The following is a 14,750-nucleotide window of genomic DNA, read 5'->3' as shown; positions in this document are numbered from 1 at the left end:
GCGTTGAAAGAGGCCTTCTTGACTCCTGTCTGAATGGAAATCCATACTTTTCTCCTGCTGCCTTTCCCATCACGCCGACGATGGGCCATCCAGCGTTGACGTCACAAGTCCTTGTTGCCGGCGGCGGCCGATTGAGAGGCCTATGTAAATGTGGCTGTGTTGGAGCGACCCTATATACTGTTGGCGTCACTTAGTCATCGGTGACAGAGGTTCGCGAGCGAAAGGAGGGTGAGCTGAGGAGAATGTGGTGGGAAGTAGACGAGCGGAAGAGGCAATTAGGGAGGCGAGCATTCCAGAAGATCAGAAGTTTAACCTCTGGCTCTGGTTCTGGAAGAGAGGCCTTTACGCGTTAAACTGGGATATGACATGCTCTGGGAAGGCAGAACATGACTTCACATAATGTTTGTAACCCAGCATCTCCAGCCGTCGCCGGCTGCCTGCTCCAATCTGCTCCCTCAGCTGGTAACGACTTATTTGTCCCAGTCTTTTGATGACATCCCGCAATAGCACTGCGAGCGCCGGAGAAGACATTCAATTTTACAGTCTGTCAGGCTGAATATTTGGTCGTTTTCATTTTGCCGCTACGCCGGCACGTTCGATACGGTGAACGTGTTCCTCGCACAAGCAGGTTTTCTCCTCCAGCACTGTCGCTCGCTCTGCGTGAACTGTGCGCGTGTGTTTGTGTGAGTGGGCGCGCGCAAGTCGTGCACGCAGCGATCCCTCTGTGCCATTTATGATTCTGATTTCCCTCTCCATCCCCCTCCCACAACAGGCAAAGGACCAGAGACACTGTTTGCGGGGCAGAAGCTGAACGACAACGAGTGGCACACTGTGAAGGTGGTGCGGAGAGGCAAGAGCCTGCAGCTGTCTGTGGATAACGTCACAGTGGAAGGTGAGACGTGTTCAGTATCAAAGCAGTTTTTACTGCGGGCGAGAGGCAACAAGCGAGAGACGGCGCTGGTGCAGTCACGAGTCCATGACGAGCCTTTGTGCCAATGAAAAATGCGCCCTCCCACTGGAAGTCTGCTTGCGTTTTTCTTATTTTTGTTGTTGTCACTTGCCTGTTTTGTTTTGCTCTTCCTCTCCAAATCGTCACAATTCTCTCCAAATTTAAGATGACTAACGGTTCATTTTGCGATTCTGAGTCACACACGGAGGTGGCGTGTTGTGAGGCTATTTCCCCCCCCCAAAAAAAAAAAGTAGGGAATGTGGTAACTCAGCAAAACAAGCACCCTTTTGGTCAGGGAAATGAGATCATCAAGGCTCCATCCATCCATCCATCCATCATTTTCTATCAGCACTTCTCCTGAACTGGGTTGAGGGTTGAGCTAGGTGCTGGAGCCCGTTCTGGAGCCTGGACAGGTCACCAGTATATTGTAGAGCCACATTACAGAGCTACCCCTCCTTCCTCTAACCCCCCCCTCTCTCTCGTCAGAGGTGTCAAGTGTCCATGTATGTGTTTGTGAGTGGCGCTTAACGACCCATCCAACGATCCTAGCTGCACCCTGAGAATCAAAAACAGTCGGAACATGAGACAACAAATGAATGTCACTATGTATTTTGCCTCAAAAACAGAAAGCAAAAATAAAAATCATCATTGGCATGCTGATGTCCTGGGGATGCTGAAAATGTTGTTTTTAAGCAGTCAGAAACACTGTTTTCATAAGCCGTGAGGAAAGACCCAGTAGTCCCCAAACATTGATTTTTACAAGTGTTCAAACAAGTGGAAATAACTCACTTCCTGTTTGTCAAAATTAAAAACTAGAGTTGCGTTGGCAGGTGTCGGGGAGGGGCGGTCGCGCGGGCTCAGTCCCTGCAACGCTGCTTGCAGCTTTAATTATTTCATATTTTTGGACTGTGGGAGGAAGTTGGAGTACCTGGAGAGAACCCACCTACATACACAGGGAGAACATGCAAACTACACACAGAAGGGCCCCGGTCCTGGGGATCGAACCCACAACCTTCTTGCTGTGAAGCAGCAGTGCTGACCACCAGACCCCCGTGTAGCCAAGGAAAAGTTCCATGTTGTGCAACAGTCATTTGCATGTCTATGCTGTCAATGCACCACTGGAGATCAGGCTGAAAAAAATAATGATCTGAAATATGGCTGGAATATGGGACCTTTCATAACCAACTCCTTGATAATCAGGCCCAAAGCGGAGTAGTGTGAAATGAACAGATGCGTAGTTCTTCGACAGAAAATAGGATTAGAAAGATGAAAGGTCAGGAAGCGATGCAAGAGATAAATGCGTGACCTGGATCAAGATAAGAGTGAGAGGCACGCTGGGCGCAGAGAAAACAGAGGATGACGCTGTGAGTGTCTGACTGCTTCTCGGGCTGCTTTGCAGGACGGGAAATAGAGGGAGCGCAGGTGTGGTCGGGCCTCAGCGTGAGAGGCATTTTAATCACCAGCGTGTTCTGGTAAACCCAGTCTAAGCTGCAACACGGAGAGTAATAAGAGGAGATTGTCGGCAGTAATACACATGTTTAATTTTCTTCACAGCAGTTGAGAAAATAAAATCACCCCACTGGCCAGAGACACATCTTGTACACTGCTGTGTCAAACAACTAGGACCTCCTGGGGAAACAGTTAAAGCAACGTAACAAATGGCAAAGTTTTAAAATGTGTGCTAATAAATAAATGACTAAATACATTTAGACCTCGGTACATGCAAGGACTGGAATTAATAAAATTAAGCTTTAAGTTTATACTGATCATTTTTAAATTTGACACTGTCCAACATCAGAAATGGTAAGAACAATAGTGATCAAAGAACTCGAGGAAATATTTTCGCTTTGCTGAAGTTCAGTTTCTCATTTTTTATTTTCTCAAAATGACAGGCCAGATGACTGGTGCCCACACTCGTCTGGAGCTCCACAACATCGAGACGGGCATCATGACCGAGCGGCGCTTCATCTCCGTGGTGCCTTCCAACTTCATAGGGCACCTCCAGGGCCTCTTCTTCAACGGCCTGCCCTACCTCGACCAGTGCAAGAATGGAGACATCTCCTACTGCGAGTTGAACGCCCGCTTTGGCATGCGCCACATCATCGCCGACCCCGTGACGTTTCGAACGAAAGGCAGCTACCTCGCCTTAGCCACGCTGCAGGCGTACGCCTCCATGCACCTCTTCTTCCAGTTCAAAACCACCACATCCGATGGCCTGATCCTCTTCAACTCCGGCGACGGGAGCGACTTCATCGTTGTGGAGCTGGTGAAGGGGTGAGTCTTGCGTGCTGTTGGTGGACGGATGGCAAGCATAGAAGTCAGAGCAGAAAATAAGAGGAGCTATTTTTTGTCCCTATTAGTTTTGCGTCCTAAACACAAGTAAAGGAGCCTCACACAATTAATCAGCCAACAATCTCTGTAGAGCTCCAGAAAAAAAAGATAAAAAAAACCCAACATATGTAGCCTTGTTTTTACAGTCTCCAGCAAAATCCCAGTTTTTGGCTGGCTGCTGGACCCTCCTCATGTTTGGAAGGGCAGACAACACAGGCAACTCCAAGGAAGTCTCTGAGGGCGGAGCTAACTACTAGCTATGGGCATTAGTGTCCTATGTGACAGCAGAAGGGGCAGATTTCTGCAATGTCTGCATGGCTTGCTATTTACTCTCCGTTACAAGGACAAGAAGTAAAGGGTTGACTTGCCGCTTCTGAGGACTTCAGTGACGAGTGAAGACAAATAATTGTCAGACTTTTCAATGATATTTAAAAAAAACCTTCCTTTTGTGTTGCACTATAAACGTGCAGAATAAAGGTAAGCACACCTCAAGGAATTGCACTAGAATATAGGTTATGTTTAGAATCCTATGGATACTCAATGTTTCTCTCAAAAGCATCATACTTTCTAGAAATAAATCACATCATGGGTGTTTTTAGGGAAAGTGTCCTATTTTCACATACAATAGGATATCCTGCTAATTATTACATTTTGTAATCCTGAGGACCGTTTTTCTCTAACAGCCTGATGAAGCTCACACAAATCATAAGCCTGTTCAAATTGTGAACTGCTTTACCTGAAAAAGCTGTTCTCATAATTATGGTATCAAAAGAGGCATTTGCTTATGAATGCCCATCTCCTCGGCTGTTGTGCACTATATTCAGCACAAAAGCCTGAGCTGTCTCTGCCGCACAAAGACAAGAGGCAACATAAAGGAATTGAGACCGAGGTAAGGCGGGCAAAAATGAGCAAAACAAAGGGGGGAAAGGCATACCTTGAAAGAGCAAGCCAGAATAGCCTTAACCCAAAAGACAAAAGGCAGCCACGTTTTGTGAAAGCAGCATCTCTGCCACCTCATCTGCTGTCAAGCGATCAGGGGCTTTTCCACAAAAAAAGCAAACAAACAAACATAACAGGTACATCTCAAACCACCAATTAAATAAACTAAACCCAGTGAAATGAGCAAATCCACATGAACTTGGTATTTAAATGCAATATGTACAATATGTTCTTTCCCCCCAGAAACATCTATCATGGTAGTGAGCAAAAGGGAGACAGTTGATCAAAATAATTGTAGCTTTTTGTCTTAAATCCTCTTTGGCAATTTGAGTCTTCTAACACTATTTTGAACTTCTTGTGATAAAAATATGTTGGTAAAACACGATTTCATGTGGAAATCAATTCTCAACTCCCCTCTGAAAGGCCAACACATTCGTCGGGTTTCACCCATCTTTTAAAATTCTACAAGATCCATACAAACCGCTCACTGAGAATGAGGGGTATTAAAATTGCTATGGGGATAATACAAATAATATTATTACAGCTGGGATGAAATTTCAGACTGCACCTAAAATGCAATCTAACCTTCACTGATGAATGATTAATTTGATTTTCTCAAAACTTTTGAATGCACCTTTCCAACTATTTAGTGTTTCAGTAGATGTTGCATAACATATTGTTCTCGAACGAGGTGATTAACCCGATCAGTCTGATTCACGAATCCATGGCAGTCCTCTTCATCATGCTGTTCACATTTTGACATCATGAGAACAAGGCAATGTCTAACAAAGAGGTCACATGACGAGTTATTGCTTGACATTTTTTGTTTTTGTGGTAGCCACCACTGTTGTTAGCGTTTGTTTCAACAAATAGTTTGAGGTGAAGAAATGAGCCCTGCATCCTTCTACTGAATGCCATTTCATGATATAATACAATAACCTACATTTTCCATACATTTCAGCCAAAAGTCAGGTTTTCTGCTTGGACTGTATGTGAGAGCAGCAATGTATGAGGCATGTTGGGCGATGCAGTAGAAGTTCTTATGGTACCTACTACATCATGCAGTCAGACTGATTAATGTATGGGCATAAAACTGTATGAATGTATATAAACAAGAAAAAAAAAGTGTTGCTATTGCACCTTTTTATCTGCCTTTTTTGAATTGGCTAAAGTGCCACATATTGTGGGCAATTACACACAGGAGGTGTTTGTTTAGAATTGCCACCATCAGGCTCCATTATAATGTGAATGCGTCTACTTTCACTTGTTTTTCCCCTCAGGTTCGTCCACTACGTCTTCGATCTGGGCAACGGGCCGTCGCTGATGAAGGGGAACTCAGACAAGCCACTCAATGACAACCAGTGGCACAATGTGGTGGTGTCCCGGGATGCCAACAATGTGCACACGCTCAAGATCGACTCACGCACCGTTACTCAGCACTCCAATGGAGCCCGCAACCTGGACCTCAAAGGTAACAGGCGGGGAAGAAATGTGCCAGTGACGCACTTTGTCTGCCTCTGTGATGTGTTCAGAAGGTGACCCGGAACATATGCCAACCCAAATTTCTCTTAATGAAACTCTCTTTTTGGATCACAGTGGCTTTTGGAATATAATTCATAGTACTGGCATGAATACAGCCTGAGAGAACTAGTTCCAAATGGTGCAACTGGAATATCTATCTATCTATCTATCTATCTATCTATCTATCTATCTATCTATCTATCTATCTATCTATCTATCTATCTATCTATCTATCTCCCTATCTACCTATCTATCTATCTATCTATCTATCTATCTATCTATCTATCTATCTATCTATCTATCCATCTATACACTCCCCTGATACATGCACAGACATGCAGTATGCCAGGATAAAAAGAAGGGGAAAAAGCCTTCCAGTGTTTATGAAACACCAAGTAGACAGTTGGTGAAATGAAAAAGCAGCGTCTTTACTCAGCATACTTTACCTTGAGAGATGACACCCACCTGTTATTTATTTCCTTCCTCCCCCCTGCAGATGTTGAGTTTAGAGAGACAGGGCAATAACACAGCAATATCCCTTACTAATCGGTATCCCAATATAAGCTGAGTCCAACATCCCGTCCAACAATCATGCTGGGAAGAAACAATCATGCCAGAAACAATAACACTTTATGACTTTTTATCTTTCTGCACTTCCCATTTTTCCCCCCTCTCCCGAGTTGCTTCTCCCCGTCCGTCTTCAAAGAACAGTCGCACCGGGTACTCTTGACTTCCCACCACAATGAGATGGCTGTGTTTTGATGGAGACACCTTTGGCTCTCTGGCTTCGTAATACCCTGCTATTGTGTATGATTTGACGATAATAGCCATGTTTACAAGGCACTGAAATGTGAATAGGGAGCCGGTGTGCCGAGAGAGTGGGACTGGAAGCTCACACAATTGTAAGCTTTAGACCTCGGAGGCCAAGGCGTCTAGTGTGTCATTCAGGGGGTTTGGGAGTGGCTACCTGCTGAGCAGCAGAGTGACAGCGTAAACACAGAAGAAGCCGGCGCTCCATTTAAACAGAGGAGAGGGAAGCATCTCTGGAGCGAAACAGAAGAAGCCTTTTAGATCAATGGCAAAACATCTTCAAAGAACAAAAATAACAAAGTAACAAATAAGAAGAAGCAGAAGACCTGGACTAGTGAGAATGTACACATCTGTTTTAGCATGTGTTTGTAGCGTGCTAAAAATGAATTTGTTGCATCAAATCTTTATATATATATATATATATATACGTTAACCGGATATTTTCCGTCATTGCCTTTTTTTTAACGCCAATGGAAAAATCATGAATGCTGTCAGTCAGGTTGCAATTCACCCCCCCTGACCACTTGGTGGCAATGAACATATTGCAACGTCCCATTCCGATACAGAATGTTGTGTTGCGTAGCAGTAACACTTTGGGTTATGTGGTTGTTTAATATCATAACAATGTTAAAAAAAAAAATCTTTGAAAATATTCTCAGTGAAAGGCCTAATTGAAACAAACTTGCTTTCACTAACAAGTATTGCAGAGGTTTCTTGTATAACCACCATTGCTAAAAATGAGTTTAGTCTTTCGTATTTAAACTAGGTGAGTGACGTCATGAGCATGATGGGAAATTTTACGACTTTACCAGTGTGCCAAAATGACCGGTAATGAAAAAGTCTAGCGCGACCATATACAATATATATGTATGCGGAATGAGACATATTTGAATTGAAGAGGGTGTCATCTTGTGTGACATGTATGTGAAAGAGCAATCCCAATGTATACAAATGAGCCTGGTGCAGCCGTGACGCTACCTGCACCCCATCACATTCTTAGGGCGCATTTGCATTTGCAGGGTTTTTTCTGCTGAGAAAAGGGCGCAACTGCTTTGTGGATCTGGCCCGTGGTCTCCGACAATGGATCGGATTTGAACAGGCTCAAACCCCCTAAAGCAGTTGCACACAGAAAGACGTGCAATTACTCGCCAGGTCTCACTTCATTTGAATCCAAGTTAGCTGCAGCATATGCGCGGCAAATTGCAATGTCACATATGTTTGTTTGCTCAATCAGCAAGACGCCAAAGTCAATAGAATATTCAGTAATTACCTGACTTAATGAGTTCCCACTTCCTGGTTTTACAATGGGCTGCAGCGTGATGGGCATGTATTAGCCGTTGTCAGTGATGGATGGATTAGGCTAGACTCCCGTGTGTCCCAGCACAGTTTGCCGTATACCCGCTCAGGTCATCTCCAACTGTTAAGTGAAGCAAATGATGTCAGTAATCAGGAAGCTCTCTTTTTTTTCTGATTGATTGCTGTCCGGGCCATGAGGAAACCGGCTGTCAATCAGCTATCTAGTTACAGGCGTCGGTGACAGACTGTGTCCGTGAAGCTTTTTTTTTTTTCTTTTCTTTTTAAGTGAGTGTGAAGTTACACAGGAGGTGTCAGCAAGTCGATACGTGTATGCTCCCTATCACCTGCCGCAAGATTATTTGACACACAGAAGGGACAGGAACCTTCCAGTGAGTCAGTGGAGTCACAGAGCTATTGTTGCGTTTACGAGCTCTCCGAATATTTCCAGCGTTCTTCCACTTGATTTGAAAGAGGCCTTTCAGGATAGGATGGCGGCGAAGGCAACCCCGTGCCCAGGAGAGGAGCGGTGGTTGTGAATCTTGCGTCAGATGACTCTGTGGGGAGAGAAAGCACCTTCCCTCAATTCCCCTGTTTAATTAGGCATTCAGACCTTGTGCCGCACCTCCGCTGTGACCGTTCCCCTCGCTGAGTGTCACACTCACTACACACCGAGTGGATGGTTCTCTTGCTGATTCGCTTATCAACGTGTTGGGTACAAAAGGGTGTTTGACCTTACGTTGGAAAATAAGGAGTTTAATTCCGTGCCTATTGATTTTGTGGCACCTTAAACTCTACATTTATATTGATAGAGAAAATACATATGTAGAGAAATATGTATCTGAAATACTTCTGTTAGTGTACACAGTACATGTCAACGCAGTGCCTGAATTTTAACATGGGCAGCCATACTTCTCATTTGATTGTGATTTCAGACTTTTTAAAACTGTAATAATATATTGGATTATTGTATAGTGCTTTTCAAGGCGCTCAAAACGTTTCGCATTGAAACCATCATTCATTCTCACTGGTGGTGGTGAACTGCGCGTAGCCACAGCTGCCCTCAGGGCAGACTGCCCACCACCAAACATTCACTTTCATACAAGGCAATTTAGGTGTTTCTTGCCCAAGGACACAATGGCAGGATCATTAGACGTCCCGCTCTGCCTCCTGAGCCCCAGTCCGCCCCTTTTTTACTAAGTAAACTGACAAAAATACCACAGTGGAAACAGTTAAGCTTAGAACCCATAAGTACACGGTTGTGTTTGTCAAACACAACCATGTAACTAGGGCTGACAAGCCAGCGCAATTCACAGAAGGGGGAAATTTCCCAGCATGCCTCTTTTAAAATGCAGCAAAATATTTTCCCTTTATAGAACCTGTATTAGTCCCAACATCACGCATTAGCAGCCTTTTCTGTTTCGTGCCTCGACATGATGTGGATGTCAGCAAGTCCAGCTGCAACCAAGGCTCTATTTTTGTCGCCGTATAAAAAAAAAAAAAAAAAAAGCGCACAAGAAAAACGAGACAGCGAGCCAAGCGCCTGCAGGTGCTGAAGGGTGACGCCGAACGTTGCACTTTTTCATACGGAGAATAATGCCGTTTACAATTGCTAACACTCATTTAAAATAAACCGATTTTTTTTTTTTTTTTTTTTTTACCAGCAGGCCATTATGATGCCTTTCTTGTGGCACCCAATGCCTCAAGAAAAACTGGAATTATTCTCGCATGTCAGGGTGCGTATGCTTGTGTGACTGTTCCTCTGTCACACGCGAAGCCTGGCAAATCAAATGCAGAAGAAAAACAACAAAGGAGTTTTGTTTTTTTGTTTTTTACATCCTCTAGACTCCGTTTAACACCATTTATGCCTGCGTTTAGAAACAAAACAAACACAAAAGCCGGATTTCCCAAGGTTTATCAGTGTAATTGCTTAGAGAAACTGGAGAAAATTCTTAATTCTGCGCTCCATCTCTTTGTTTTTGAACAGGGGAAAAAAAACAAAATCAGTGCATTTCTCTTTGTAAAGTGAAGTGTGCTGAGGGAGAAACACACACAGCTGCCCCTCCCTGGGGAAAGCAGCAGTGAGTGGATGTAGTTTAGTGTCTCGAATGTGTGTCCCAGAAGACATATTGAACATGCGGGGCTCTGGGATTGTGCCTCTGTCATCCCTGTTGTTGACAACCAACAAAATACAGTGATTGTCAGGCGGAGACACTCTCAACGAATCATTCCAGATGAAGGCACGGCAGATAGCTTCACCAGCTGGATCAACATTTAAATGATCACATATGCTATATCTGCAGTTTGAGCTTACTGTGTCTTTTATTCTATTTTGCACAGTTGTCAAACTGCGTGATCATTTCAACTTGTTTTTGGTTTATTTGGTGACTAGTATCAGCCTCCACATTACAGTCTATTATTTATTTGCGTTTCATATTATTATAGTTTTAGTATGAACTATTTTACCACTTGTGTTAAAATGCGTCTCACTTGCACTATGACACTATTATCATTATTATTATTATTATTATATGTAAAAAAAAAATACACTGCATTACGTTCTGAGGTCTACTAATTTGCACTTGTAAAAAGATAATTGTCACTGAATACATTAAACGGGGTTCATGTAGCTGTCATCACTGTGGGAGAGGGAGATTTTCAGGGGTCACGGTTAAAATGGTCGACTCACAACAACCTTCCCGCATTTAACCCTACACCACAAGTTAATTACAACTATATAAAGAAAATGAGCCTTAAGTGTGCGCTGTGCAAACCATGTTTTTTTGGGCGAACTGAGCTGTATTGTCAATATTGTTGAATATAAAAAAAAACACATTCTGTACATAAATAATACACATATTAGTCAGGCTTAAAGCTGTTTTCTGAATCTTTATTAGACTATGTAAAATACTACCAGACTACCATTTATCTTCTGCCTGCAGCTGCTCAAAAACATCCTGAACCCTCTCAAGGTCAACATCACATTTAGTGACATTAACAACTAATAACACCAACACAAGACTTTGTTATTTATTATTCCAGGTAAAGCCAATAAGATATTTTAAGCTCAACGATGGGCCAGACTTAAGTAAAACAATGCCATCTGATGCATCCGTAGCAATATTACATTATGATTTTGACATTTGGAGAGTCAACCTTCTATCAAATGTCCAATCTCAGCACCACACTATCTAAATATATATATATATATATATATATATATATATATATGCACATGTATACAACAACTATACACAGAACCTAATGCAATTCCATTAATTTCAATATCTAGATATGTACATCTGTAGCTAAATATGTGTCTGAAATGACACACTTATACCAACATGAAACAGTAATTTGGATAGTGGGAAAAATTAAAACTCAAGAGTAGGGCAGGAGAAATGGTTAAACATTGGGAGACACCCACGTAACACATAGCTAGAGAGCGTTGACAGGTGTGTCTTCACTAATCCTCGACAGAAAGTGCTAAACAGCATGTCGCCTGCTCGAGCTGCAAAGATCTTGCTTTTCTTTTCTTTTTTTTTACTTTCTCCGACATTTCGCCACAAGGACTTGCCATGATGTAATTCTTCAGCGATTGGCAAATCCAAATGCATTTTACGAAGCTAATGCATTTTACGACATAACAAAACATGCTTGATTTTTTTTGTGTGCTTTTACACAATAAATGATGTCTAAACTCAGCTGTAACTATCAATATGTTCAAGTCTGAGTGTAATTGAAAGAGAAAATTTAGGACTGTTAGCTAGCACCCTGCATCAAGACGTGTTTCGCTGATGTCTCTACATTTGTGAACACTCAACAACAAAACCAGTTATGGCGGAGAGGGGCGAGTGATCCCCATTTGTTTATGCTAATCCAGCCCCGTATCTCATTGAATTTAACAGCAATATATGGATTACTAATTCAGACTGCAAGGACAGTTACAGTCATTAGTGGATGTTTTCTAACCAAAGCCAATTACAACGTTTCCTCTTTTTGTTTTTCTGATATCATCCAATGGTGCACGCTATTAGTCACTGCCTTACTTTTTGCTATAACAACTGTGTATGCTAAGTTGAACTCGCAAACTGAACTCCACATTTTGCAATCTCCAAAATAAGTATTCATGTTAAATTCAGTGACTGATGTTGAAACTAGAGCAATGAATAAACCATGTTGGTCCCGTAAACCAAAGAGTCATTTGTGCATGTCTTTGGAATGCTTACAATCTTTAAATAGAAGCTCGCCGTGCTAAAAAACATGCTCTAGCTACATGTTAACACTGACGATAAGCTGTACGCGACACAACGGTAGAATTAATCTAAAGAAAAGTTCCCCAGGTTTAAAATATGCAGCAGCCATTTGGCATACAATATTCACACAGCGCTCGATCCTCCCTTTTGAAGATGCCTGCTAATGAGCCGTGCTTGTGCAGGATTGCGAGGAGATGACATTGAAAGTGTTCCATTTTTCAACAAAAGCAGAACAAATTGAAACACAATGCGGAGCAGCAGTCTGGCAAGAGCCAGCGAGAGGAGGAGGCGAGACCGACAACAGGTATACACATTTTAACAAGCAGCAGTCTTGCCAGCGGTGAAAATCCGGATGGGCCCTTTTGCTTGCATCTGTTTTCGGCGTCTGACAAACTCAACCAAATGGGTTGTTAATTGTGCTTCAGTACCAATAACAACTTTGCGCCCCGGGCAATCCAGGTGCAGCGCCAATCGTCAGCATCCAGGAAGATGCTATTGCGAAAAAGATTTTGTCACTTGCAAGGATGCTGACAGCTGTGCAATGATTAGTTTGAAGAAAACGGCCTTACAGATGTGATGATCCAAGGGAGCTCACATTAAAGCTCGACATTATTAGAATCAAAATGAAAGTTTTTAAAGGTCCACTATTTTGCAAGACACACCCATAGGAGGCAGGGTTTCCTGATAGTGATGATGAGCCACTCAGTGAGTTCTGTTTCCACCATGTGGTTCCCTGTTTCTGATACCCACCTAGTGATTTTAGTCCAGCTAAGTCTTAAGGTGCATTCACACTGAATTTCTGAGCAGTCAACTGACAAACTAGAGACCTGTATTAATGTTAGTAGTTCACTTAGCATCGCGGTCAAGTGAATTTTATAGTTTGGTCATTATGTCATAACACATGCATACACATATATCCCATGCTATATTATCAAATTATTATTATCATAGTGCATCAAGAGGACATTTCATTCCAATAAGACAATGTTCTGCCCCCGTCAGGCCAGATTAAAAATTGTCTTCTTCTTTCACTCCCTTACTTCTGATTAGGGCTTGACAAAAATGAAATCCATAGTCTTGCAGAGAAACTATGAATAGTTGTCTTCCTACTTTGGCCAACATGGGAATGGCTGGGGAAGTTCTGACACACACACAGCACTGAACACAGACTTACACTCCGAAATATCCGAGGCCATATCATCTTTTAAACAGGTTTTGCTTCAAAGGCTAAACCTACACATGACAAAAAGAAAATGAGGAATAAGAATAAGAAATACAATCAGTGGCCTATCTAATGGCCACAAGGTACCGACACTCTGAGATCTGTGTTTTGAAAAAAAAATCACTTTTAATTGGATATTTTTTTCCCACAGTATTTCTAACAGCTCATTTTAATTCTTCTGTGTTTTGGCAGTTTTATCAGTCTTTCATGACAGAGATATAATAGCTTGAAGAAGGATGTGCTGGGAGCTTGTTTAATTCTTTGAAGTCTGAGCCATCATACTGTGGGGCCACGTATGCTTTTATTTTTTATTTTTTTGCACTTCACTTAGACGCTGCCTTTCTGCCAGTATGACATCTTTTCCTTCCCCTCCCCAATGCTTTATTCATGAGCAAAATCATAATTAAACAAAGGAAAGAGGGATATCTTTTTTTTTTTTTTCATTTCTGGCGGAAAAATGCTTCTGCTTTGCCTTTTCTGTGACTGTAGCTTCTTTTTCTTAAGACAATTCTCCTGAAAAATATGCAACTTTCCTAAATTGAATCAGAGGATTAATGGTGATGTCACATTTTATGACTGGTATGTGTCCATGTTTAAAGTATACAATATGTAGAGATTGACATATACCTTTACATAACAGCATAACAGTCACTTGAAATGAGAACAGCCACAAGAAACACCCAACTAAACCTAGACACAGGGATTTCATCGAAGATTCAATGTGATGTGAAAAGAAAAACAATAAAACAAAATGTAACAAAAAAAAAAAAAAAAAACGCTGTACAATGTGAGACTGCAAAACACGTATCAGCACACATTCACAACGCCCACACCTGATTCAATTCCTGCTTTGACAGCAGCACAGTTTACACCTGGTGCTGGGCTGTGAACGGCAGAGAGGGAGGACGGCACACAAATAAAGATCTGCCAGCAACCGAGCGCATTTGCATAATAATAACCAAACAAATCGCATGCACCATAACTGGATTATCGCCCAACGTCAGATAGCATAAATGTCTCAGCCTCCTCAGCAGCAGCTTTGGAGGGGTTAAGACAGTGAGAGCAGAATTGAAGCAGATGTTGAAATGATGCATTTGCATGATTTGTTTCCCAGTAATCTGCAGCATCAGTGCAGTTGGCGATGCTGCCGGCGCACACCACAATTATCCTTCGGTTTAATCCACGGACAACAATGGATTGTCAAATCAAACCTGGCCAGCAGTAACAAGCTCCCCCTCCAGATCTAGTTGACCTCAGGGTCCAGTTCATTTGATGAGTACCAGCGCAGTCTGCTCAAAAAGGGGTGGCCAATCATGATACAATACAATCATGATATGAATTCTCAATGACTCACGCTCATCTCATTGTCACCAACGGCTAATCAGCCAATCACATGGCAGCAGCTCAATACATTTTGGGCTTGTAAACA

General features: G+C 42.4%; 2 protein-coding genes across 9 annotated transcripts in view; one reads left to right on the top strand and one right to left on the bottom strand.

Moving 5' to 3' along the window:
• The window catches only part of LOC142893397 (mitogen-activated protein kinase kinase kinase 11), a 395,948-nt gene that overhangs the window by 36,949 nt on the left and 344,249 nt on the right, over positions 1–14,750 (bottom strand). The gene's annotated exons all lie outside the window — the stretch shown is intronic.
• The window catches only part of nrxn2b (neurexin 2b), a 488,522-nt gene that overhangs the window by 206,413 nt on the left and 267,359 nt on the right, over positions 1–14,750 (top strand). For all 8 annotated transcript variants that reach the window (XM_076033939.1, XM_076033942.1, XM_076033936.1 and 5 more), the window contains 3 exons: positions 773–892; positions 2,842–3,223; positions 5,500–5,690. In XM_076033939.1, the coding sequence (XP_075890054.1) occupies positions 773–892; positions 2,842–3,223; positions 5,500–5,690 (693 nt within the window). The remainder of the gene's footprint in view (positions 1–772; positions 893–2,841; positions 3,224–5,499; positions 5,691–14,750) is intronic.

This window comes from Nelusetta ayraudi, unplaced genomic scaffold (genome assembly GCF_046127955.1).
Source record: "Nelusetta ayraudi isolate G7.1 ecotype Tasmania unplaced genomic scaffold, CSIRO-AGI_Nayr_v1 ptg000042l, whole genome shotgun sequence".
Classification (NCBI taxonomy): domain Eukaryota; kingdom Metazoa; phylum Chordata; class Actinopteri; order Tetraodontiformes; family Monacanthidae; genus Nelusetta; species Nelusetta ayraudi.
Note: the sequence above shows the minus strand (reverse complement) of the source record. Positions and strands in the feature narration are given on the sequence as shown.